Source organism: Lissotriton helveticus, chromosome 12, assembly GCF_964261635.1.
Source record: "Lissotriton helveticus chromosome 12, aLisHel1.1, whole genome shotgun sequence".
In the NCBI taxonomy this organism is placed as follows: Eukaryota; Metazoa; Chordata; class Amphibia; order Caudata; family Salamandridae; genus Lissotriton; species Lissotriton helveticus.
In genome coordinates this window covers 850,965,818-850,989,724 of record NC_136073.1, presented here as the reverse complement: position 1 = coordinate 850,989,724, position 23,907 = coordinate 850,965,818, and the positions used below count along the sequence as shown (strand labels likewise).

General features: G+C 47.5%; 1 protein-coding gene across 1 annotated transcript in view; it reads left to right on the top strand.

Moving 5' to 3' along the window:
* The window catches only part of ZFR2 (zinc finger RNA binding protein 2), a 553,880-nt gene that overhangs the window by 176,170 nt on the left and 353,803 nt on the right, over window positions 1-23,907 (top strand). The window contains exons 7-9 of the mRNA XM_078669465.1: window positions 12,583-12,838; window positions 17,200-17,387; window positions 22,729-22,848. Coding sequence (XP_078525591.1) covers window positions 12,583-12,838; window positions 17,200-17,387; window positions 22,729-22,848 — 564 coding nt within the window. The remainder of the gene's footprint in view (window positions 1-12,582; window positions 12,839-17,199; window positions 17,388-22,728; window positions 22,849-23,907) is intronic.

Here is a 23,907-nt window from a genome sequence, read left to right as displayed (position 1 = left end):
AATGTCATCAGTTCTGCGCGTTGGAATTTCCACAGCGGCACTCGCTCGGAGACGCTTTTCGTCTCGAGTGGAGTTGCGGTCTATTGTACGCCTTTCCGCCTATACCTCTTCTGCCCAGAGTGCTGAAGAAGATCAGGCGCGACCGGGCCCAGGTTATCCTTGTGGCTCCGGACTGGGCACAAAGATACTGGTATCCCGAGCTACTCAGCATGTCAGTCGATCCCCCGATTCGTCTGCCTCTTCTGGAGGACCTTCTGTCGCAGCAGCAGGGGATGGTTCTCCACCCGAACCTGTCCAGTCTCCACCTACAAGCTTGGAGTTTGAGCGGCGGCAGTTGAGGCCATTTGACTTGCCTCCTGAAGTCTGTAAAGTCATTCTGGCAGCCAGGCGTCCCTCCACAAAGTCGGTATACGCCTGCAGTTGGAACAGATTTGTGGCATGGTGCACAGCAAAGGCTGTGGATCCACTCTCTGCACCCCTTTCTGAGGTTCTCCTCTTCCTTCTTTCTCTTGCCCAGCAGGGCTCTGCTCTGGGCACTATCAAGGGGTACCTTTCTGCCCTTTCCGCCTTCTTAGGGCTACCTGATAAGCCTTCCTTGTTCAAGTCCCCAATTGTAAATAGGTTTTTGAAGTGCATTACACACATGTTCACTCCTGTTCCTTTCGTGATGCCCCAGTGGGACTTGAACCTTGTTCTTACTTACCTTATGTGTGCTCCCTTTGAGCTGCTCCATAACTGTCCTCTCCGTCTTCTTACTCTGAAGACTGCTTTCCTGGTTGCCATCACCTCTGCCAGGAGAGTGAGTGAGCTCCAGGCTCTTTCTTCCACACCTCCTTTCCTCTCTGTCCACCCGGACAAGGTTGTGTTGCAGACAAGACCCTCTTTCCTGCCCAAGGTTGCCACGGCCTTCCACATCGGGCAGTCCATTACCTTGCCCACCTTCTTTCCGCCTCCGCATCCCTCGAAAGAGGAAGAGAGGCTCCACCGTCTGGACCAAAAACGTGCGCTCTCTTACTATCTGGATCTCACACGCCAGTTCGGGGTGGATGACCAACTCTTTGTTGGTTACGTGGGCGCTAAGAAGGGAAAGGCGGTGCACAAGCGGACCATCTCTCGGTGGATCATCTTGTGTATCCAGGCATGTTACTCCTTGGCTAAAAAGGAGCCCCCTGTTGGATTGAGGGCTCATTCCACTCGGGCCACGGCGACTACAACTGCCCTGGGCCGGGGAGTGCCCTTGCAGGACATTTGCCAGGCAGCTACGTGGGCCTCGCTGCACACGTTTGCAAGACACTATTGCCTGGACAGCCAAGTCCGGAGGGATGGCTTCTTTGGCCGTTCCGTCCTCCAGGACTTTCTGGTGTGATTATTGGTTCGCAGACCCACCACCGGGGTTGGTATTGCTGGGGTATCTATTCTAAGGTAAGGAATCTATCACTAACGTGTCTCTTTCAGATGCACAAGTTATTACTTGTGTAACGATATATCTGTAAGAGACATTAGTTAGTGATAGATTCCTTACCGACCCACCCATCCTCCCCGTTCTGCGAACTGATATCTAGGGTTAAGGTCATCCCCTTTTTAGGGCCCTAGTTTCATGGCACCAGTGTTGGTTCTATCATGGCTCTGCGTATCTGGTGCGGAAAAGCTGTGTATCAGAACTGACGTCAGCGCGCGTGGGCGGCGTCTAAGTACTCCGACTACGTCATTCCGGCGCTAACGACGCTGACGACGGACGCGGAGCCACGGACGACTCCTGCCGGCGCACAGGGGTATTGCTACGCAAAATTTTCCGGATCCAGTCTGACGCCTGGGGATATTCTAAGGTAAGGAATCTATCGCTAACTAATGTCTCTTACAGATATATCGTTACACAAGTAGTAACTTGTGCTTCAAGGCATGTGTGGCTGTAGATGCACATGCTTTGCATATGTCTGCCATCTAATGTTGGACTCGGATGATTACAAGTTCTTTTTCTTTGGAGAATCCTTTTCGATTCACGAGGCAATGTGACTCTTACCTTCGGTAATAATGCGCATAGGCATTGACTCAACGTTTCTTCTGCCAACGGGTTCAGATGTACTCCCTCTCGTTCCGGTTCGAGATCATTATTTTGGCCTCCATTAGCTAGTTATCTACATTCAACTGTATTGTTTCTATTGGGTAGTTTATATTACGTCTTGAATATCTCCGGGTTGGGATAGACCAGTGAACTCTCGGCCTATGGGCCACGCCCGATTCCATCGTTTCCACTCGGTCAGCTCACCAAGAAAATTAGCTGCTAATGGACCGCAATGTGTTCCGTTTCTGTCCGCAGTGCCACTCCAAGTACCCCCATACAGATCTACATGCGGTCTGAAACCTATGCCTCTCGCCTTAGCATAAAGTAGATACTTGTGAAGCATGTGAATCGTTCCGGTCAATGAAAACTTTTCCCAACTGACATGCGCGCCATCTCGAGATTCAGCGCAGAAACCCTGACGACGCATCAGATATCTTCGGTCTGCACGATCAAGATGAGGAGGCATCACCAGCCCAAGAAGGATTCATATCAATCCACAGTTCCGGTTCAGAATCGGAACAGGAACAAGATTTAGAAATGGTAGAATCCTACCTAGAACGTCGGATCTGGAGTACCTATGCCCTTGATTTGAACATAAAAAGTCTCTTTCCACCGACAAACATGCTCATGCGCTGCCACTGCATAAAAGCCATAGTGCTCACCAAAAATCCTCTTTGGTACCCATGCCTGCAGGCTCTGCACCGAAAGAATGACTTTCAGCAGAAGCCCCCCCCCCACCAAATCTAACAAAGGTATCTTCAGACCGAATCAAAAACTTTCTGATTTGGAACCAAGAGGTCAGACATGAAACCAAAGTGATTTCAGCTCCGAAATGTTTTGCTTCTGATGGATACATCTGCCTGTGGATTTCTCACCTTTTGAATATGCCCTGCGCCAGCATTCCGCGGGAACCTCTTTTTTTTTTTTCTTCGTTAGGTCTCCTCGCCGTTGAGGTCGTCACAATGCACGACTCTGCTCGCGACTCCGCATGATATCACCGGAGACATGAGAGCCTCGTCGACGTGATGACGTCAGTTCCCTTTTTTCTGCGCCGTCGACACGTAACTGTTTTCTTGGACTCTCCATTTCTATTTTGGTGTTACTTTGTTATTTCTCCAGGTTTAGCTGTAGCTGTATGATGCCGACTACAGGAAAGTCAGGATTCAAGCCCTGTAGAGAGTGTGGAGGTCACATGTCCATCACTGACCCCCATGAAGACTGTTTGTCATCGGACCACGACGTGGAGGGCTGTTCATGCTGTCGTAAAATGAACCCAAAGGCCTTGAAAGAGCGTGAGGCCAAGCTTTTCATGGCAAAAGCAAGAAAAGAGAAGAGGGGTCGGAAAAGATCTAAGTCGAAGTCGTCGACCTCGCATGCTTCGAAGTCGAGAAAACATAAAAAGAAGAGGAGGCATGGCTCTCGGTGTCGTTCGTCAAAGGGAAAGGCTTCGAGGTCACCTTCTCCGGCACCTCAACGTCGACAAAAGGACTTTGTATCTCCATCGCCTTCGCCATCTCTTCAGGCGACTCCGATTCATTCTCCTTTGTCTAAAGGTAACCCGGCGCGGTCACCGGCGCCAAGTGGCTCTCCGACTTCGGAGGGCTTACCGGTTCAGGATTACCCGTCTCCTGTGCGTGAGACTGTACCTGTGGCTCTGCCTGTGGATCCTGCTGTTCTGGCGCCGGATGTACCTCGTGTGGAACCTGAGTCGGCTCCGTACCCTCCATTTCCTGGGCCGGGGTCAGATCCCTCGCATTTTTTAAATGCTATGTATGGCTTGTTTTCTAAGGCTGCCTTCCCCTCTGGAGCACCTTCGGGTCCCGTGGGTCCACTTGCCTTCAATTTGGGCGTGCCTCAACAATATGCCCAGGCACCCTTCGTGCCTTTTATGCCGTCGGTGCAGTCTTGGCAGTTTCCGGCACCAAGGTTTTCGACACCGTATATTCAGTCCCCCTATGGTGCCGCCGACGCCGCTTAGTTGCGTTCGAGGAGAGAGGCTCAGAGACTGTGGGAGGAGGAGCAGTTTCGAAGAAAGGAGGTTGAAGAAAGTGAAATCGAGGAGTCTCTTGACGATTTTGAGGGTCTTCAAGAGGCTAGTGGCCTGGACACTTCACCGGAGTGGGAGCTTTCCTCATCAAGAACCACACCATCACTAAAGGTTGCTCCTTTCATTCAGTTATTAAAGACTGCGGAGCTTTTGGACTTGCAATTGCCTACAGCAGAGTACAAACCTAATTTACTTACAGAGGTTTTACATTCTCCATCCTTTATAGTTGAGCCTTTGTTACCTTTTAATGAGGCTTTAACTGAGCCTATCCTTGAAGTTTGGCGTAAACCTCTTTCTGCTCCTGCTGTTTCGAAATCTGGGCAAGGAGATACAGGTCTGCTCCAGGGGACCCTGCCTTCCTTTAATCTCATCCGTCTCCTGTTCTAAACAATCTACAGGCGCATTTCCTCAAGCTCCTGCCGACAGGGACTCTAAAAAGTTGGAGCAATCGGCTAAGAAAGTCCTTTCTTCTTCTAGCATGGCTTTAAAGTTAACCAATGCTACCTGTTTGCTGGGTGGATATATACACGCCCTGATGGATCCTGCTAAACAACTAGCGCCCAAGTTGCCTGACGAGGATCGTGGTAATTTTATGAAGGTTCTGACGGATGCACAGGCTGCAGCTCGTCAGGTTATACAGTCTGGTCTTGATACAGCTGATTCGGCGGCCAGAGTTATGAGCTCCTCCATCGTTACCAGGAGACAGGCTTAGCTCCGATCCTCTGGGTTTTCTCCTGATGTGCAGGCTACCCTCCTTGACCTTCCGTTTGATGGGTCAAAACTGTTCGGAGAGAAGTCGGATTCTGCACTTCAGAGATTCAAGGACAGCAAGGCCACGGCAAAGTCCTTAGGGTTGCAAATTCAGTCATGGGGGTTTGGTAATAGAAGGTATCGAGGGTTTGGAAGGTCTTCCTTTCGTAGCCTACGACAGCCTCAGCAACAACTGCAACAAAACCCTCTTTACAAGTCCTACAGAGGGAAAAACAGGGGTCGCCCTCGGGGGCCAACCCATCAATTCACCTCTTCCTCCTCTACCTCCCTTACTCCTCCTGGTAATGCAGGAAAGCAGCCCTAGAGCACCCATCCTGGAGCATGTGGGTCCTGTGGGGGGTCGGCTGTCCCATATACTACAGGATTTGAAATCGGTCACTATGGACCTTTGAGTTTTAAATCTTGTTGAGAAAGGGCACGCCCTTCCGGGAATTCCCTCCTCTTTACCCTCCTTGCCAAGGATTCTGTTCGGAGGATCAGTTGCTCCTTCTCCAGTAGGAGGTCCGCCTTATTGCAAAAAGGTGCAATAGAGGTGGTCCCGGAGCAGGAATGGGGTCGGGGATGCTCCTCCCTTTATTTTTGATTCCCAAAAAGGATGGCAGATTACGCCCGATCCTGGACCTCAGGGTTTTGAATTTTTACCTCAAACAGGAGAAATTCAAGATACTGACCCTTGCTCAGGGTCTTCAGGCGCTGCAGCAGGAAGACTGAATGGTGTCGATCGATTTATAGGATGCGTATTTTCACATCCCCATCCTGAAGTCGCACAGGAATTTTCTCTGTTTCACGGTAGGGTCTTAGCACTACCAGTTTGCGGTCCTTCTGTTTGGTCTTACTACTGCACCTCGAGTCTTCACAAAGGTGATGGCAGCTCATCTCAGGAGGTCGGGATTCCAATTTTCCCCTATCTGGATGACTGGCTGCTCAAAGCAGAGTTGCCGGAGATGGTGCTTCATCATCTTCAAGTAACAGCTCAGCTGTTGTTCAACTTGGGTTTTTCAATAAATGTGCCCAAATCTCCCCTGGTACCCTCTCAGCGCAACCTGTTTATAGGGACAGAAATGGATACTACAGTGTGCCGAGCTTTTCCGCCTCACAAAGGATTCTCGACATTCATGAAACGATCCCTTTGTTTCACGATGGAGCAGTTGTTCCAGTTTTGAAGGTCCTTCGCCTGCTCGGTCTGTTTGCTTCCTGCATTCTGTTGGTCAATCATGCATGCTGGCACATGAGGGCACTACAGTGGTGCCTCTGCAGGCAGTCGTTTCAACACAACGGAGATCTCAGGGAAACAGTCAGGATCTCCAGAGACACTGCAGTGGACCTGACTTGGTGGAGCGTGGAAGGCAACCTGTCACAAGGAAAGCCATTTCATCTTCCTCCATTGGTGGCCTTGGTGAATACGGATGCCTTCACCCTAGGGTGGGGAGCTCATCCGGGGGACCTAGTGGTCAAGGGTCTTTGGTCTCCAGGGGAAAAATTGCTTCATATCAATCTTTAGAATTGTGGACAATACGTTTGCACTCAAGGCCTTTCTTCCCTCCCTTCGCGGTCAGTCGATTCAGGTCCTGACAGACAACACTAACGCGATGTGGTACATCAACAAGCAAAGAGGAGTAGGGTCGTATCGTCTCTGCAGAGAGGCTCTACGACTCTGGTCCTGGGCCCAGGACCACCAGATTTGTGTGGTAGCAAAACATCTGGCAGGGGTGCATAAAGTGCGTGCTGACAGTCTCAATATATAGCATAAAAAAGGAGAAAAGAAACAAATCTAAAGTACAATGTTTTTATTCACAAGGTACTGCACACCTTATTACTGGTTGTATGATATATATTAAGAACTTTTTTTCGTTTTTAAGAATAAACGTGCCCACAAGTACAAAGGAGAAAAAGGGAAGGTGAAAGGGGTAGTGATGTGGAGGGGTTCGGGAAAAAGATGAAAAAATAATACAAACTTCATTCAGGTGACAAATAAATCCAATTTTTCTTTTTTTGAAAATACAATTTTAAAGTAGTCCCCTAATAAGGGGCCACATTAACCTGCAAAAGTCACCACAAATTTTTCAAAACCAGGCTTCTATGACAGCCGTACACATCCTGCTAGCGGTAGAAGCTGGTATCTAAGGTGTAGCCAGTCTACGTTCCGACCCTGTTTCTTGTAGGGGTGGTTTCCCTTACTATGCGGGTCTTCGTCAGGACAAAGAGGGACGGGGATTGGGAGTGGGCAAACCTCCTCGTAGTTGGAAAAAAAGTCCTTGTAAATATCCAAAGTGGACCGTGTCTGTCCGTTACTATCCGTATCTTATGTAAGTAGAGACACGTGAAGAAGGACTTGACTAGGCGTAAAAACCGGCAGCAAAGGCTGGCGTCACAGTGCGAATTCGTTATCCATTATGTGTAAATCCGTGCCAATAAACACCGCATTGATCAGTATGATGATCGTGAAGGGCGGCAACAAAGGCTCGCGTCTCAACTGTGGAGCCGTGGCTGAGGACCGGTATCTATTTCGCGTGATTCTATGCCAGAAAATACAGGAACAGGGTCAGAAGGATTTGTATATGGCCATGTCTGAACTGGGGTGGTTCTCGATCTTTACTGCAAAAACAGAGCAGCCAATGAAAATGCATATTTTCATAATAACAGTATAACAAAACGACATTTCCCATGATGCACATATGTATAGGCACGCCCCCACAGTCCATAAGAACCCTTAGCGTGTTGCCATCTTCCTCTTTCTTTGCTTCTCACAGCGAGATAAGTGCACTTTGTTCCCTCCATGTGCTGTGGTTTGCATGTTTTGTAGTGATTTTAATAGCTTTCTTTTTTAATGAAGATTACGATTTATGTATGACATGATGATGCTATGTTTAGGATGATATATGCCTTGTGTAATTTCTGACTAGAGTTTGAGGAGATTGTGCATTAGCGGGCGAGCGCTTTGTTGTTAGCGCGTCGCTCTGGCCCGCTGTCATTTACATTCCTCGGTGGCGCTATATTCACGCCGGTATAGGGCGTGCGAAGGTGACGGTCGTTGACCGGGGGCAGACCGATATCCTTCTTGTTCAGTGAGCCTTTGTTCCCGGTTAGTAATCTCTCCCCATTAGGCGCGCGCTCCTCGCGCATGCGCAAGGGCTTCCCTCATCGCCCTGTGACGCTACAGATACCGGGTGGCTCTCGGCGGCGACGCGCTCCCCAACGAGCTGAATTTGGGCTTGTTTTGAGCGGTTTTCAGTTGCGTTTGGGCGGCGCGTTAGCGCGAATATGCCCATAGTTCAAATTTTTTTTCTCACGATCGCTCTGCCTTAGTGATCGTCTGTAGCAGGTTGTAAAATTCTGGCCACAAGAGAATGAGCACACGCTCTGTTTATTATTGCATTGTCCTGGGTCTCTGACCCTTCAGACTACAGCTTTGCTGAGGGGCTCTTTAGGTAAAACTTTTGTGTGCTGGTGGACTGACCCCCCCATTACCTCTCCTTGTGGCTGTGAAAGGGACTCACAGAGAACTTCATTTTCAATTGTATTGCATATAGCTATTGTTATAGCTTCACGCCACTCCTGAAAATGGCTGAGTGGGAGCAATACCCAGAAGAGTATGCGGAGGAGGAGGCATATGACGGACAGCAGGAGGCTGTTTTGGAGGACAACCTGGTAAATGCTTTGGACGCCTCGGTCCAGTCCTCTGTGAACAGGGCTATGGAGACCACGGTCCCGCAGACTGTTCAACAGGCTTTAGCGGCGGCTCTGCGCCCTATCAGGAAGCAGCTAGAGGGCTTCGCCAAGAGACACGGCTACTACAAAAAGCCGCATAAGAAGAAGTCAGAGGTTTCCACATCTGACCAGGGCTCTTCTAACCCAGTGCAGTTGCCACATGCACAGGCTCTTTCCACGTTGCCCGCTAGTGGGACGGCTGAACACTCCTATTCCGGTACTAAGGCCAAAGCCAAGTCTAAGACCTACATAGATACAGATACCGACACTGCCACTACAAATACAGATACCGACACCAACACCTCGGAGGAGCCTCCCCCACCAAAGAAGGCGAAGACAACTCCGCCGTCAGGGGCGGATCCTCCCTCTACCCCTTTCATCTTTGATCCTTCCAACATCAGGCACCCTCGATCCTCAGACTGGGTGCCTCCTCCCGCTGTTTCGGCCTATCTTCATGAAAACCTGAGAAAAAACTTCCCCAGGGAAGTACGCAATCGCCTAAAGTCCGAATGTCCGCGCCCCGAGCTGCCGGACAAAGTGGCGGAGACGCCCGAAATTGATGCAAGTCTGCTAACATTCCTGCGAAAATTCTCAAAGGACCCCAAACGTGGCATCGACCGCGCCTGGCGGGGATGCCAGGATAAACTGCTGGACGTTGTGGGCCCTTTGGCCAAAATCCTGGAAATGGCCTTGGCGGCCAAGGAGTCCTCTCTCCCGATAGACCCCGATATCTTGGCAGGTTGGACCCAACTGGCCATATGCCTCATAGGCAACGCAAATTGCGCAATCTCATCGGACGATCTTCCCAGGTTACTACTGGAGTCGCTGTTGCTGGGTCCTCTTCAGGAGCAGCATCCATTGATTCTAGAGGGCAGGCTCACGCTAATGGCATGGAGGCTTTCAGGGAACAATGGCAAATGCCAGGAGTTTCGGACAGGACTTCGGACTTTATCAGACAGGCCTGGGCACCTTCTACCAGAAAACGGTATTCCTCAGCCTGGAAGAACTGGGTGGATTGGTGCGTGGAACGACGTTTGGATCCCGTGGGGGCGGAATTACCCCATGTGTTGAATTTTTTGTCGGATAAGGCGGCGGAAGGTCTGGCTTATCGATCAGTTAACAACTTCCGATCGGCCATTTCTGCGGGGCATGCCCAGATAGACGGGAAACCGGTAGGTATGCACCTGGTAGTATGCAAATTGCTTAAAGGTATTAGGGTTGCCAACCCTCCCCAGCCCAAATATAGGGGTCTGTGGGACGTTTCCTTAGTGATATCTTTATTCAACAAATGGCCTGTTAATGCACTCCTATCTAGGAAGCAGCTATCTGCTGCAATCTTGTTTGGAAAAATGAAGATTTGCTGGGGGACTTGACTGAAATGGACGAGATTAAAACTCTAACTGAAAACCCTGCATGATTTGCAACACCCAGGAGTCCTGAGTTAGCACCTGCCACTGACGTAGACAGTGTTGAGTGCGACCCCCCAAAGGAAGAAGAGAAAGGTCTACAACGCTCACCTGTGGGCTGCTGGGCCTTGAAGTTCGCCCTGTTGTTGCCGGACTGGAAACGCCCTCTGTTGAACCTCCTGTGGGATGGGTAGAAGGTACCTCCGCGAGTGGAATCATAGTAATTTCTTCCGCTACCGAAGTCGCCTCTCTGGGAACCTTGGTGACCTCCACGGCCTGACGAGCGGCCCCGCCTTGCCCGGCCCGATTAAAAACACCGTGGTTGAACACACGTTTTATCCCAGATTGCCGTGCTACGGAGCCTCTACACAGATTTTTCAAGCAAGCCTGGCTGAAGACGGCTGAAATGCCAGAAACCGGTCCTAGGAAGCTTGATTCTGGTCCAGGGAAGGCATGGCTTGGCAGTTCGGGCTGGACTGTTCCCATGAGGCACAGGGTCAGACTGATTTGTATATAGCCATGTCTGAACTGGGGTGGCAGAGTGGGCTAAAGAACGGTGATGGATTAAACCCAGATCTGTTGACTGGGTGTGAGTGTTTGATTGATTCAGATGCTCCGTCCATTGCCACCCCCTTTTGTACCGCTTTGTCGCCATAAGTTGGCAGGGTGTGCTCAGACGTTGAGTCCCTTGCTCACTTTGCCACTGGTTTCAAGCAAGCCTGGCTGAAGACGGCTGAAATGCCAGAAACCGGTCCTAGGAAGCTTGATTCCGGTCCAGGGAAGGCATGACTTGGCAGTTCGGGCTGGACTGTTCCCATGAGGCACAGGGTCAGACTGATTTGTATATGGCCATGTCTGAACTGGGGTGGCAGAGTGGGCTAAAGAACGGTGATGGATTAAACCCAGATCTGTTGACTGGGTGTGAGTGTTTGATTTGTTCAGATGCTCCGTCCATTGCCACCCCCTTTTGTACCGTTCATTCTAAAAACAGCAAAGTCATCAAACTCAGCACTTGCAAAATCTGTCCCTGTTGTTGTGATCTCTTATTTGGCGACATGGGCATCTCTTCACTTTCACCAAGCATTATTCCTTACATTCAGAGGTGAAGAAGTATGGCCATGTTGTACCATCAGTGCTTTACGATTCCCTCCTCTTACAATTCCTTCACCCTGGTGAAGGTACTGCTTTGAAATCCATTTAACAGGTGAGAAATTCCCAGATAGAAGTATCCCTCAGAAGAAAAGGTTACTTACCTTTGGTAACAATCTTTCTGGTGGATACCCTCCTGCAGATTTCTCACTGATGCTGCCCTCCTCCCCCTCTGAAGGAATGTCATAGATCACCAATAATGTTAGATTTTTTCATTGAAACACCTCAAATTGATCTGTCCCGTACTCATCTCTGCTTTTAAGGCCATGGAAAAAATTAACCATGAACTGAATTGGTGAGCACTAAATGGCCCTATTGACATCACGCTGGCCTCATTTCTGGTATTGAGATGTAGCCAGCGTCCTGGACCAGCATAAGAGAGCTAAAAGAAAATGTGAAATTCAGTGTAGTGTCTGGGGATTAGTCACTGAACCGCAAATGTGCAGGTAGAGAGTACACACCAGAAATATCATTAGCAAAGGTAAGTAACTTTTTCTTCACCACATTCAGATGCCAGGGAGCCTGGTTAAGATGGCAATATTCACTTTCACTAAAATAGGGGTACCCTTTGGATGTCTCCCTGGTGTTCGGGATCAGTTAAGATTTTGATAAAGCGTAAATACATTACCGTTAGCTCCTCCAGTGGTCTGACATTATTTCTGAGCTCAGGGCGCTAAAAATCACAGCGGAACACCAGAATATTAGGCATTGGGGCATAGCATTTCAAAAGCCTCATAGTCGACATCTGTCCAACAAAAACCCAATTTGTTCCTCACTTCCAACAAATGCTCCACTGTTATTAAAAAGAGGTCTAGTTTGATTGTTTTTTTATGCTGAGAAGCATGTAATTGCCCCCAAAGGGAAATGAGTGATGCCTGTTTATTATTAAATGTTAATGCCAAATTCTGGTGAAGCTGGTACCCAAGCTTTCCATGTTGTCTGCTTGAAAGTGGGGGCAGCATTGGATTGGTTAAATATGACAAATACCTTCTTAGAACTCTTTTCCTTTAAACCTTTATTCTGAATAATTTGCTTAATGTTACTCAGTCCTGCAGAACTACTTCTCTGCATGTTAAATTCCTGTCTTCAATCTTTTCTCCCCATAATTGATATTTCTTGCCTCTTTTTTTTTGGCCCAATAATATTCTTCTATGTTTTTGACTTTGCGTAGACCTGCTTTTCTTTTTTTATTCTACTTAATTTATTTTTCATTTGAACATTTAATTAAAAAAATTGTTAACTTAAAAAAAAAAATTGGGGACTCTTGCATTTCTTTGGATTCTTCAGTCTACCAAGGATGGGATTGAACTGTTAACAGTGAGCTACATTAACCTAGTCCGCTTTTTAACTTTCACTTGTTCATGACTGTCCTTTTGCTTCTGAAGGTTGTAATGTGTATCTTGAATTGTACAATTCATTAGTTCCTATTTATGTTTCAGGTGGTCAAGTTACACACCAAGCTAGGGAAGCCCATTCCCTCGCTAGAGCTAGTCCTAGGGAACTCTGTCTCAGATGCTGCCACTACCACCACTCTTAGTACTACTACAACTATCATCTCCCCAGCAAGTAAGCCTGCTCAATCCACTACCCCAATGTTACAATCACTGCCAGTCATCACAACAGTTAACAGCACCAGCAATGCAAGCAGACCCACACCATTGACGAAACAGGCCCCATCTAAGATCACACGTGTAGGTAAGTTTCTTTACTGTGTGACTTTGGAGAGTAAAATCAAATCAAGAAGCTGCATTACAAGCTCAGTCACTATTGGCATAATAATGCGCGGAATGTGAATCCCCTTTAGTCACAAACCGCAATGGATTTAGATCATTAAGTAAAGTTTTCTTCAGCTTTAGCTGAGTCTTTGCTGACCTCCCTGCTTTTTTGTGGATCGGCTAGTGCTAAATATGGACTTACCCTGTCTTCGATCTTTACTGCTCTGAGTGTCTGCTCTGTGTCTTGGACAAGTGATGCTGCCTGCAGACATGCAGAACGTTCTTTTTCAGTAAAGGTTACAAACACCCCTTGATTTTTCTTAATGCTTCTTTCTTTGAGTTGGGGTTGCATTTGATAGGTTGATTTTCATTTTTTGGTATTCGCTCGCTTTTTTAACTTTGTTTAGGTGTCAGCTATCTGGGCCCTCCACCCAATCATCAGTTTATGAACCACTCCATTACCTAAGGGCTAAATAATACCTTGTGATGTACTCTTGTTCTTTTGTTTAGACTCCAAATCTGTTTAATTCTCTCAGGTGATTTTTCCTATTCTTAGTACTACTATCTGGTTCATTTTTCTCGTCGATCTTGGAGAGCTATTCTGGCTTGTAATTGTTTGAGTTCATTTGAGGCTCTATTATCAAGACCTTATTTCACAATTTATTGAGATATTGTAGCCTCTAGTGATGGTGTGTATGGTAGTGGTTTGTGGAGAGTAATTTAGAGGTAGTTGATTAGGTAGGATAAGTGGGTGATGGCAATTGGATCTGGAAGGGTGCTGTATGTGTAGAAGGAGAAAAGGGAGGAGGAGAAGCAGAGTCTGTTAGGAAGGGTCATAGTTTTTACATATATTTTACAATTTTTATGATGTCACATTGCAATGTTTTCTACAAAATTATTGATCTGCTGTGTTTGCCACATAGAACACGCAAAAGGTGATGGGAGGAATGTTTGCAGTTTGTCTAACCACTTCCAATTGCTCAGGGTGGCATTCTCTCCCATTGTTTCGTTGCCCACCAAGCCACCTCAATTTGGATCCAGCCATATGCAGGTCAGTCCTGATCCTGCTCCAATAGCAAAAGTAGGGTGTTCACTGTGCCACTGGAACCAAGCTATCCCTGGCTGATGAGCCTTAATAAAGGTGAAACCGGTCATGGATTGCTTGTGTTCAAATTCAGGCAGGACCCTGCATGGCAGTTCAATCTGGACTGTTCCCATTTGAGCAGGGTCTGTTCCTTGTGCTGTCCTTTGGAGCCTGAAGTCGAGGATCGCAAGGACAGTGCCAGGGCTTGCAGGGGACAAACCAGGGGTCGCAACTGCGACTTCCGAATGACGTCCATGCAGGCCAAGTGCCCTTCAGACAGAAACAAAAAAGTAACCACACACTACTTTTGATCTAGTTAGCCCTCGTCAGGATGCATAAAAACTGAGTCCTGTGGCACAGTAAGCATGGGCCCCACATATGGGGTTACTACTCTACTTAGGGCAGCTGCTGCAACAAACAGCATTCCAGTTCATAATTTGTCATGCACTGCGCCACTCTAAATAGGTACTACTCAATCAGTCCAGCAGAACTGGCAGGTGGACCTTGCGTATCTCAGAAGCCAACTCTTCAAACTAGCTCTGCTTTGTATTTGAGTCTAACGGTCTATCTAGGGAGGAGCCATTGCTTGGGAAGCAGAAGTTACCTGTAATGATAGTTTTTCAGCAAGGGATCTTTCCCAGATTCAGAACTGCTCACCCACAGCAGCCCACGCCTACCTCACATCATCCCTTTCGGACGTTCTTGTGCTGCTTATGTTTCCTGGAAAAAAACGGAAGAAAAATGGCAGTTCAAGGGCTTATCTTTCTCTCGAGAAGTAAGATGTAAAAAGATGTTTTATGCACAAATCTATTTTGTTACATTTGAGGAGAAATGGAGAATAAAAGCATGAGAAAATACAAATTCTCTATAATGGTTAAAGCAGCAAAGATTGGTTGCTTCCAAAGACCCGCAAACCCCCTCCCACACACACTCACATAACCACCCTTTTCACTCTGTCCTGCAGATTATCTCTGAGAAACACTAAAGATCTGTAATCTTTACAGCCCTTTGGGATCCCTCTATTGCCCCCACATACACACCTGTTTTTATGAGAAAAGGCCAAGAATCCTGCACCTTTGGTGTAGTACTGCCAAGTGGATGGTCCTGGAAAGATAGTCCAACAGAGATTTCTATAGACTGTCAAAGTGGAAGTGAGCACCTTTATGATAACAAGAAAGTCTCCCCATGGCCAGTATCTACCCAAGTCTATTAGAACATTGGAATGTAGAGAACTCCATTGCAGACAGTGGAGTAGCTCTGTGCTTATAATGACTAGTATAAGCCCTTAGCTCCAACATATCTAAGTTCGACTTTCTGGTTCTCCCTTTTTAATTTAGAACCTTCTTCCCTCACTGGTCGGAATGTTCTAAGAGCCTTATAGCCCTTCTACCACGGGCTATACCAGTTGTTAACCCCTTCCGTGCAGGGGTAATTCCCCCGCTGTGCTGGGGGGCGGCGCGGCGCGCGCAACGCTCCGGTGCTCATGACGAGCTCAGCTCGTCATGGGGTGAGGCACGGCGCTCGTGTGCTCATGACGAGCTAACCACACCCGTTCCCGTGGAACGCTCAGCATAGCAGGGGAATTATCCCCGCGTGTGAGCGTTCCACGGCTCATGACGAGCTCAGCTCGTCATGAGCACTGGAGCGCCGTGCCTCATGACGAGCTCAGCTCGTCATGAGCATGGATGAGGTTAAAGGTTCTGTCCCTTGTTATGGGCACTTGCCTGCGACTCAGGCCTATAACTCAGGTCCAGGGCCTTTAACAACCGGTATAGCCCTCAGCAGTGGTGTAAGGCTATACAATGCCACTGGGCCCGGAAGGGTAGGTCATCCTTTTCCCATTGAAATGCAGTTGCCAACCTCTAAACTGCCATACACCAGTCAGACTTCATAGGGCCCTTGTATACTCCTGGTCTCAAAGAGTAATGAGTAATACAGCTCACACTGTATTAGCTTTGCCACCCCTTGACAGAATGGAACCAACCAGCGTCAGCTCCAGGAGACAATGTGTCTCCTGTAGCACGTCATTGTCATTTGCTGTTAGGTTAATTTAAAATGACACTCATAAGTAACCTCCCAGGAATACAAGTAATACACTAATGGACATCCACTCTCAAGATCTCCATCTCTGGAGTTGTGATCTGCCTATGTTAATGTTTTTTTCCAAATACTCATGTGAGTCCAAGCTTCGAACAAGAAGGTTGCCCATGAGTATCGTTCATAGCCTGGATATCACTCCTTTGGAACCTATGAGTCCCATTATTGCATTTTCAAACGCTGTCTTGTCCTTTGTAGCTGTAGCCTTCAGTTCTTGATTTGGTATGCAGAGAAATATGTTTTAAATGGATATACGCTATTTGTTAATTGCTTTTCCGTCCGGGTTTAGTGGGATGTGCATCAAGGTTGCTCTCTGACGACGTCCAGATCTTGCAGGAAGTAACTCAGGATCTTCAGTGGTGGCAAACAAACTCCAATCTGACCTGTGGCAGGCCACCCTCTGTTTTCTTCCAGACTTCACAATTGTCACAGTCTTGTCACAGCTGGGGTGACCACTAGGGAGAGGCAAAGACCAGAGACCTCCGGAAGATAGCCATCACCACATTAGTCTTTTGGAGCTTCCAGTGATTCATCTTGCCCATGAAAGTCTTCATGCCATTCATCAAAGGAATTCTGGGGTGGTCCTCAAAGACAACACTTGCATGTGTGATACTGAAACAAGGGGGGTGGAATGGGGTCCTGGATATTCCCAGTTCGAGCTATAAAACACTTTTTCACCAGTATTTCTTATTAATCTCAGATTTTATCAATGGGCAATAACGTACAGTACACTAGCTCAATATAACCTGAGACCCTCCCCCAGTTTCAATTTCTGATGTGGGTGATACCTGAAGAATTTTCCAAAGAAGTAGGTTTAAAGAACCCTGTCATAAATATCTCTGTTCTCCCGAGAATGAGAGCTGCTTATCATTGAGGACTGGACGTTGCTGAAACTACCGCATCCCATGCTGTTCCACAGTAATTATGAGTGTTTTTCGGCAGCCACCCCAGGATAGTTATTTGCTGGTAAAGTAATTGAAAGATCACTTTGTGTACTGCTATGCTTTATTAATTGTTTTACTATACATGAGCAGTTGTACATTAATGGAAAATGCCACTATTTTATTTTGCCTCAAATGCAAGAATTACAACATATGACTATTTCATATTTTGCTACGCATCTTGCGCTGTGAATGATATTTACTTTATATGTTTTTCAGCCGGTACAAACCCCACTACTGCAGTGGTCAAGCCACAGCCTCTGCTGATGAGGAAGGAGCCATTGAAAGCGACACAGTCCAAGTCTGAATTGCAAATTGAAAATTTCACACAGGATGACTTTGGGGATAATCTGAGTGGCCCAGCAGTGCTAAGTGTGAATCCTATTGGACATGAGTTTGTGGAGGAGGTAATGTGACTGGATTTTGCCACACCACATAGGGTTTTTGGATAGGTTATTCTAACTGCAGATTTCTCACCTTAGAACATTCCCCAGACATCAGACTGGCTCTGGAAAATCTTGAGCTGCACCTCTGCGTCCTGGTAGGTGGTGTTGATCAGCTCCGTGTTGACGTTGTCCATGTCAGAAGTGACGTGGAGGTCCCCTGCATGCACCACCCCTGTGTGCTGACATGAATTTCTTTCTGTCTGTGCCAACAGCGCTGATCCAGAGAAAAACATGGGTCTGTTTTTTTATCAACTTTTTCAACACCTTTGTCAACTATATTTGAACATTTGCTCCCAGTGTGCTGGGGACATGTCCCTGCAAAACCTACAGGGTTTAAACCTTACAGGAAATGTTTCACACAGATGTCTGTTTCTACGGATGATCATTTTCCTCCTTCAAGACCTATTCCTCCAAGTTGGGTAAGTCCAAGAAGCACTAGAAGAAGAAGTAATCTTTAGCTCCTCCATCCAAACGTTGTGGTTCTAGGTCCCGCTCCCACACAGTAGAGCTGGTGTCCGGGCCTGCTCTGTGCTACCCCGAGCTCCCTGGAGCGATGCCCGCTCAGTTGAAAGAGTTTTATGCCACTATGCATGCCATCGTCCGGCCGCTGACTTCCTTTGGCGAGACTTGGGACCCAAAGAGGTTACGGGTTGCCCCGATTGGGTTACTGCTGGTGAGTTTGCCTCCTACGCCAGCTAGGCTACCTAGATCTGCACCTGGACCCAGCTTGACAATGTCTGGGGTGCCTATATCCACCCTGATGCCGATGACACTGGCAACATTGGACGACATACACATACCCAGCTCTGACTTGGAGTCAGCACAACCCCGATACTGCTCGATGTTGACATCGGCGCCGTCCAGACCATACCAGCCCCTGAACTTGACGCCTTAAGATAGCTCGTTATCCCAGAAGGGACGATGAGAAAGAGGGGTTTGACCCCTGTGAAGAGGACCCTGATCAGGAAGACCACTGATATTAGTATCTTGAGTGACACCAGCAGACTGAACACCTCCACAGACTGGCATGCTTTCCCCTTGGGCCCTGTTTCTTAGGAAGATTCATCCTTTGCAACAGTAAAGCGTAGGGCTGCTGAGGTCCTTGTCTTACAGCTGCCAGCAGTCAAGGTCAAGCCAAAAGACTTGACTGAGGTGCTTCAACCAGGGTCGACCTCTGATGAGCCTTTGCTCTCTTTCAATGAGCCCCTCACCAACATTCTTTTGGAGCCCTGGGCTAAACCCTGCATGGGGCCTCCTGTGCATCGCATGATCGCCCGTTATCACCATCCCGCCCCAGAAGACCTAGCATTCTCTCCTAACATCCGTCTCCGGATAGCCTGGTGATGCAGGCCTTCACAACCAAGGTCAACCCAGACAGGTTCCCTTCCACCCCACCAGATAGGGTAGGGCATCCAAGAGGCTGAATAGCTTTGGAAAGAGAGTTTTCTCTTCAGCTAGCTTGGCTTTGCGGTCGGTGAACACCTCTTACCTCTTGTGCAGCTGCTCCCCATGCTCCCTGAAGGGGGCTGCACCATCCTCAAACATTCCTTGGAGGACAGTTGGGACGCAATGAATTACTCCATCAGTTTTGGACTGGGAACCATGGACCCTTTTCATGGATGGGCGAGGATATCAGAAATGATACGGAAGTCATACCCACCACACTGCCCAGTCCCCCGCCCTTCCGGCTGCCACAGCTTTCAATACACTTTAGCGAGTCCTCCACTCCGCAGGATCCAGCAATTCTTGCCCCAGTGAAGCAACATAACCTCCAACAATTGGGTGCTCCAAATTGTGCTGAAGGACTATGGCGTTCAAATTTGTTGGGACATCCTCTATCCTTGCCACCACCCCTAGAATGGCTGACAGAGGACCATCTCTCCTGAGATAGGGGGTAGTTGCCATTCCTGCTACTTCCTGTTGCAGAAAAAAGACAGAGACCTCTGCCCCATACTAGAGCAGCGCCCTTCTGTGAAAAGAGAAATTCATGATGCTCATGTTGGCTCAGGTTCTGTTTGCCCTATACCCTGGAGACTGGATGGTAGCTTCGGACTTGCAGGACTCATACTTCCAAATCCTGGTCCTGCAGGCTCATAGGCGTTACTTGCGGTTCAAGGTAGGCCAGGAGCATTTCCAGTTCTCCGTGCTGTTCTTCAGCCTTACCAGTACCCCTCAGGTGTTCACGAAAGTGATTGCAGTAATTTCAGCACATCTTCGAAAGTCAAAGGTTCCAGTTGTACACTACCTCGATGACGGGCTGTTTAAGGTGGGCCCGCCCCAGGTAGTCATCACCAAGCTCCAGTCTATGGCGAACCTGTTTCACTTCCTGGGGTTCACGATCAACATGCCAAAGTCGCACTCCTCAGACGTGCTCTTTCATTGAATCCAGTATGTACACAGTAGTTTCGCGCCTATCCTCCAGAGCGGAGAGTCCAAAATATTTGGGCGACTGAGACTGCTGGATCTGATGTCCTCCTGCATTCTGCTGGTGAAGCACATCAGATGGCTAATTCAGGCCCTGCAGTGGGATATGAGCATCAAAGGAATCTCTCAGTTCTGGTTCAGATTTCAAAGGAGACTGCCAGAGATCTGTGGCAGTGGCTAAAGGACTGCGATTGGGTCAGCGACAGATCCCTCTCACCCACCCAGAGCTGACATTGGTGACTGAAGTGTCACTTCTGGGCTCGGGAGGCCACCTAGGAGGAGTGGAGATCAAAGGACTCTGGTCTCTTGCAGAGAATCAGCTCCAAATCAGTTTGCTGGAGTTGAGGACCATCCATTTCTTATTGAAAGCCTTCTTCACTTCATCAAGGTAAGGTTGGTTCAGGTGTTCACGGACACTACTGCTGGGTTATATTGCACCAAACAGGGCAGGATATCATCATGGACCCTATGCCAGGAGGCTCTGCTCCTCTGGACTTTTTTAGAGTACCAGTACATCTTCCAGGTTGTGCCGCACCTAGCAGACTCCTTGAACGCCAGGGTGGACAAACTCAACTGTCGATGCCTTGCGGATTATGAAATACGATTACTTCCAGAGATGGCATATGGTTTTTTTCGAAGAACGGGGAAACCTTGGCTCGATCTAATCGCCACCGCCAAGAACTAGCAATGTCAGCACTTCTATGTGCAGGAGTTTTCAAAGCAACTTTTACTCTGTGTTCCCCCTTGAGTGGAACCCGGGACCCCTATGCACCTTTCCACCAATATCACTCTTGCCTTGAGTTCTCAAGAAGATTAGAACCGATCAGACCCAGGTAATCCTTGTGGCTGTGGATTGGACATGGAGAGTACGGTAGCCCGAGTCGAGTTCCTGGGCATGAACATCTGTCTTCCGGTGAGGCTGCCCTTTCTGGATGGATCTCCTGTTGCAGCAATGGGGCAGGGTCCTGCACCCGAATCTGCGCACTCCCCACCTTCATGCCTGGAGATTGAGCGGCAAAAGTTGAGGGTTTTAATTTTTCCTCCCGAGTTCTCTGATGTTATCCAGGCGTCCCTCCACTAAGATGGTATACACCTTCTGTTTAAATAGGCTTGTGGCTTGGTGTTCCTCACTCCATGTGGACCACCTTTTTGCATCTTTGTCAGAGATGTTGCTGTTTGTTTTATCTTTATCCCTGCAAGGCCTTGGGCACTGTTATGGGTTACTTTTAGCTATTTCGACTTTCCTGCAGTTGCCAGATCTGCACTAATTGTTCAAATCACTGGTTGAGACTTGTTTTTTGAAAGGTTTACAACATTTGTTCCCCCTACCCCTTTCATGATGCCTCAACAGGACCTAAATCTGGTACGCATAGACCTCAAGTGTTCCTCCTTTGAGGCCCTACACAGCTGTTCTGTCTTTTGACCATCAAGACGGTTTTCCTAGTGTCTATTGCATCAGCCTGGAGGGTCAGCAAGCATCAAGCTCTGCTGGTTCACTTCCATACACCAGCTTCTTTCCAGGTAAACTGGTCCTTTGGACGTGTGCCTCTTTTCTGCCGAAGGTGGCCACCCCCTTTCGTGTTGGTCTGAACATCATGTTGCCTTCATTTTTCACTCCACCTCACCCTTCTAAGGTTGAGAAGAGATTTCAAAGTCTGGGCCCAAAGAGAGATATCCGTTGCTACGTTGATGACCGCAAGCCCATTGGGTAGACAATCAACACATCTTTCAGTTCACTGGAGCGAAGAAGGGCAAGACTTTGCAGAAACAGACCATCTCTCGATGGATTCGACTCAGCATTAAGATCTGCTACGCGTTCGCTAACAAGCAGCTGCCTGAGGGCTTGCAGGCCCATTCCACTAGGGCCAAAGCTGCTAGTACTTCGTTAGCATGTGGGGTACTTGTCCTGGACATCTGTCAAACTTTCATGTGAGCATCCCTCCACGCATTCACAAAGCTCTGCTGCTTGGATAGTCAGGTCCATCGAGATGGGCATTTCTCCCTCTCTGTCCTCCAGGACATTTTTGTTTAAGCTAGTTCGCAGACCCACCTCGACTGAGATATTTCTTTGGTGGTTGTTCTAAAGTGAGGAATCTGCGGTTAGAAGTCTCTTTCAGGAGAAGTAGTTACTTTGGGTAACTCTTTTTCTGGTAGAGGCTCCATTTAACCACAGATTTCTTACTGATCCTCCCTGTTTATGTGAACATGGCTCTTCACCTAAGAGATCCCATTAGATACTGCACACTGGTCAAACATTGTTTTTTACATGGCTCCACATTTTTATCAAGGATATAGTTAACAAAAGAAACTGATCTCAGTGTGCCATGGTAGAACATATATGGGATCCCGCCATATGACTTGCAAAGCGAGCGACTTTGACGCAGAGCCAGTCGACACAACCTACTTGCACGCAATGGTATTAGTCAAGATTTTCCAGATGCAATGTGAAACCTGAGGAATATTTTAAGGGGAGGAATCTGCGGTTAGATAAAGTGTAGCAGAAAAGGCATAACTGAAGGTAAGCAACTTGTTAGCTTAACTTTCTTGCATGTGTTATGATGTTTTCAGTCTTTAAAAATGAGCTCAGGTGACAGAATCCTTAAGCAAACAAAGTATTTGTTTAAAAAAATGTAAGGCTCTATGTGTGTCTGGCCTCCTCGGATGACCTAAGTGAAAATTGGATAACATTAGTCTTGGAGTAGTGCTTTAATGTAATGTTTGCCTATGCTAATTGATAGGGTTATATGGTAACCTTTTAAGATTTATAATCTGAGAAATTATGTGAATTGATGTGAATCCTGTGGTAGAGTTGTCAATTTGGCATAACATGTTGCAGTATCCATACACATCTCTGATACCATCCGATTTTAATATTTAGATCTGCAATGATGAAGGGAAAATGATTCGGTTCCACTGTAAACTGTGTGAATGCAGTTTTAATGATCCGAATGCGAAGGACATGCATCTGAAGGGGCGCAGACACCGCTTACAGTTCAAGGTGAGGGATATATGATGGGCTTGGTAAAATCCAAATGTAAGTATCCCTGATTGAGCTGGCTTGCAGAAGTACTGTATCTATCCAAACATCAGACTGAAGGAAGAACCATTACTTTGAATTATCATAGAGAAGTTTATTCAGTGAATTTTATGGGCAGTGATATAATCTTTCTAAGATGGATCTGTCCTATCCCGACTAGAGCAGTCTAAATGTTCCATTGTTCTTTGAACTGTAGATGGGTTGCACGTCCTTGATTCTTTATGAAGCACATATGTCCTTTCCAGAAACAAACTGCGGATTTTAAATGCTAACAGGAGCATCTCTGCTCCAAACCCTTCCTAAACGGGTCCCCCACATCTTCCTGTAAGGAGTGGGATCTGCTAACTCTTGATGTTCATCCGTAACTAACTTGTGGTACAGCTCTTAACTCTCAGTAGAAATTTCTCCATATTAATCTTTTTGTAAAGTTGCATGTTGGCCCGTTGGTCCATCTCCTCTTTTTTTCTATTAATTGACCCAGATTTAAAGTTCATCCAGCTGCTTGTTTGGTGCACTACAAAAAGTGATTATGCAAGCTTGAGGTTATCGTGAAAAAACACTATCGCAATATTGGGGCTGGAGAGACTGACATTGGAGATTTGACAGTAAAAAATTCCTTATACTAGCCTAGGGCAAGTAGATACCATGTAGTCGTTTTATACACTTGGGATATATTGCGTATGAAGGGTTGTGCTCTAGTAGTCTGTCTTAGTAGCAGGACTATGGCACAGTCTGTGGTGATGATCTAGATTATTAAGCCTCCTCAAGATGGATATCGTTTCATGATTGGTTTGACAACCAAGTATACTCTGCTGAGTAGACTTTCACAGTTTCTCAATATTAAATAACATACATATTTATTGTTTTTTGTTGTATGCGAGGGCAAGAGGTGGCAGGTGCTGACCAAACCCATGACCATGAACGGCCAATAGATGGCAAGCGTGAACCGGCTGTATTAACGTGCGGGTGTAGAATTTACCCGCTGTTGGCCACTGCTCACCCGTGCGTGCATCTCTTCTG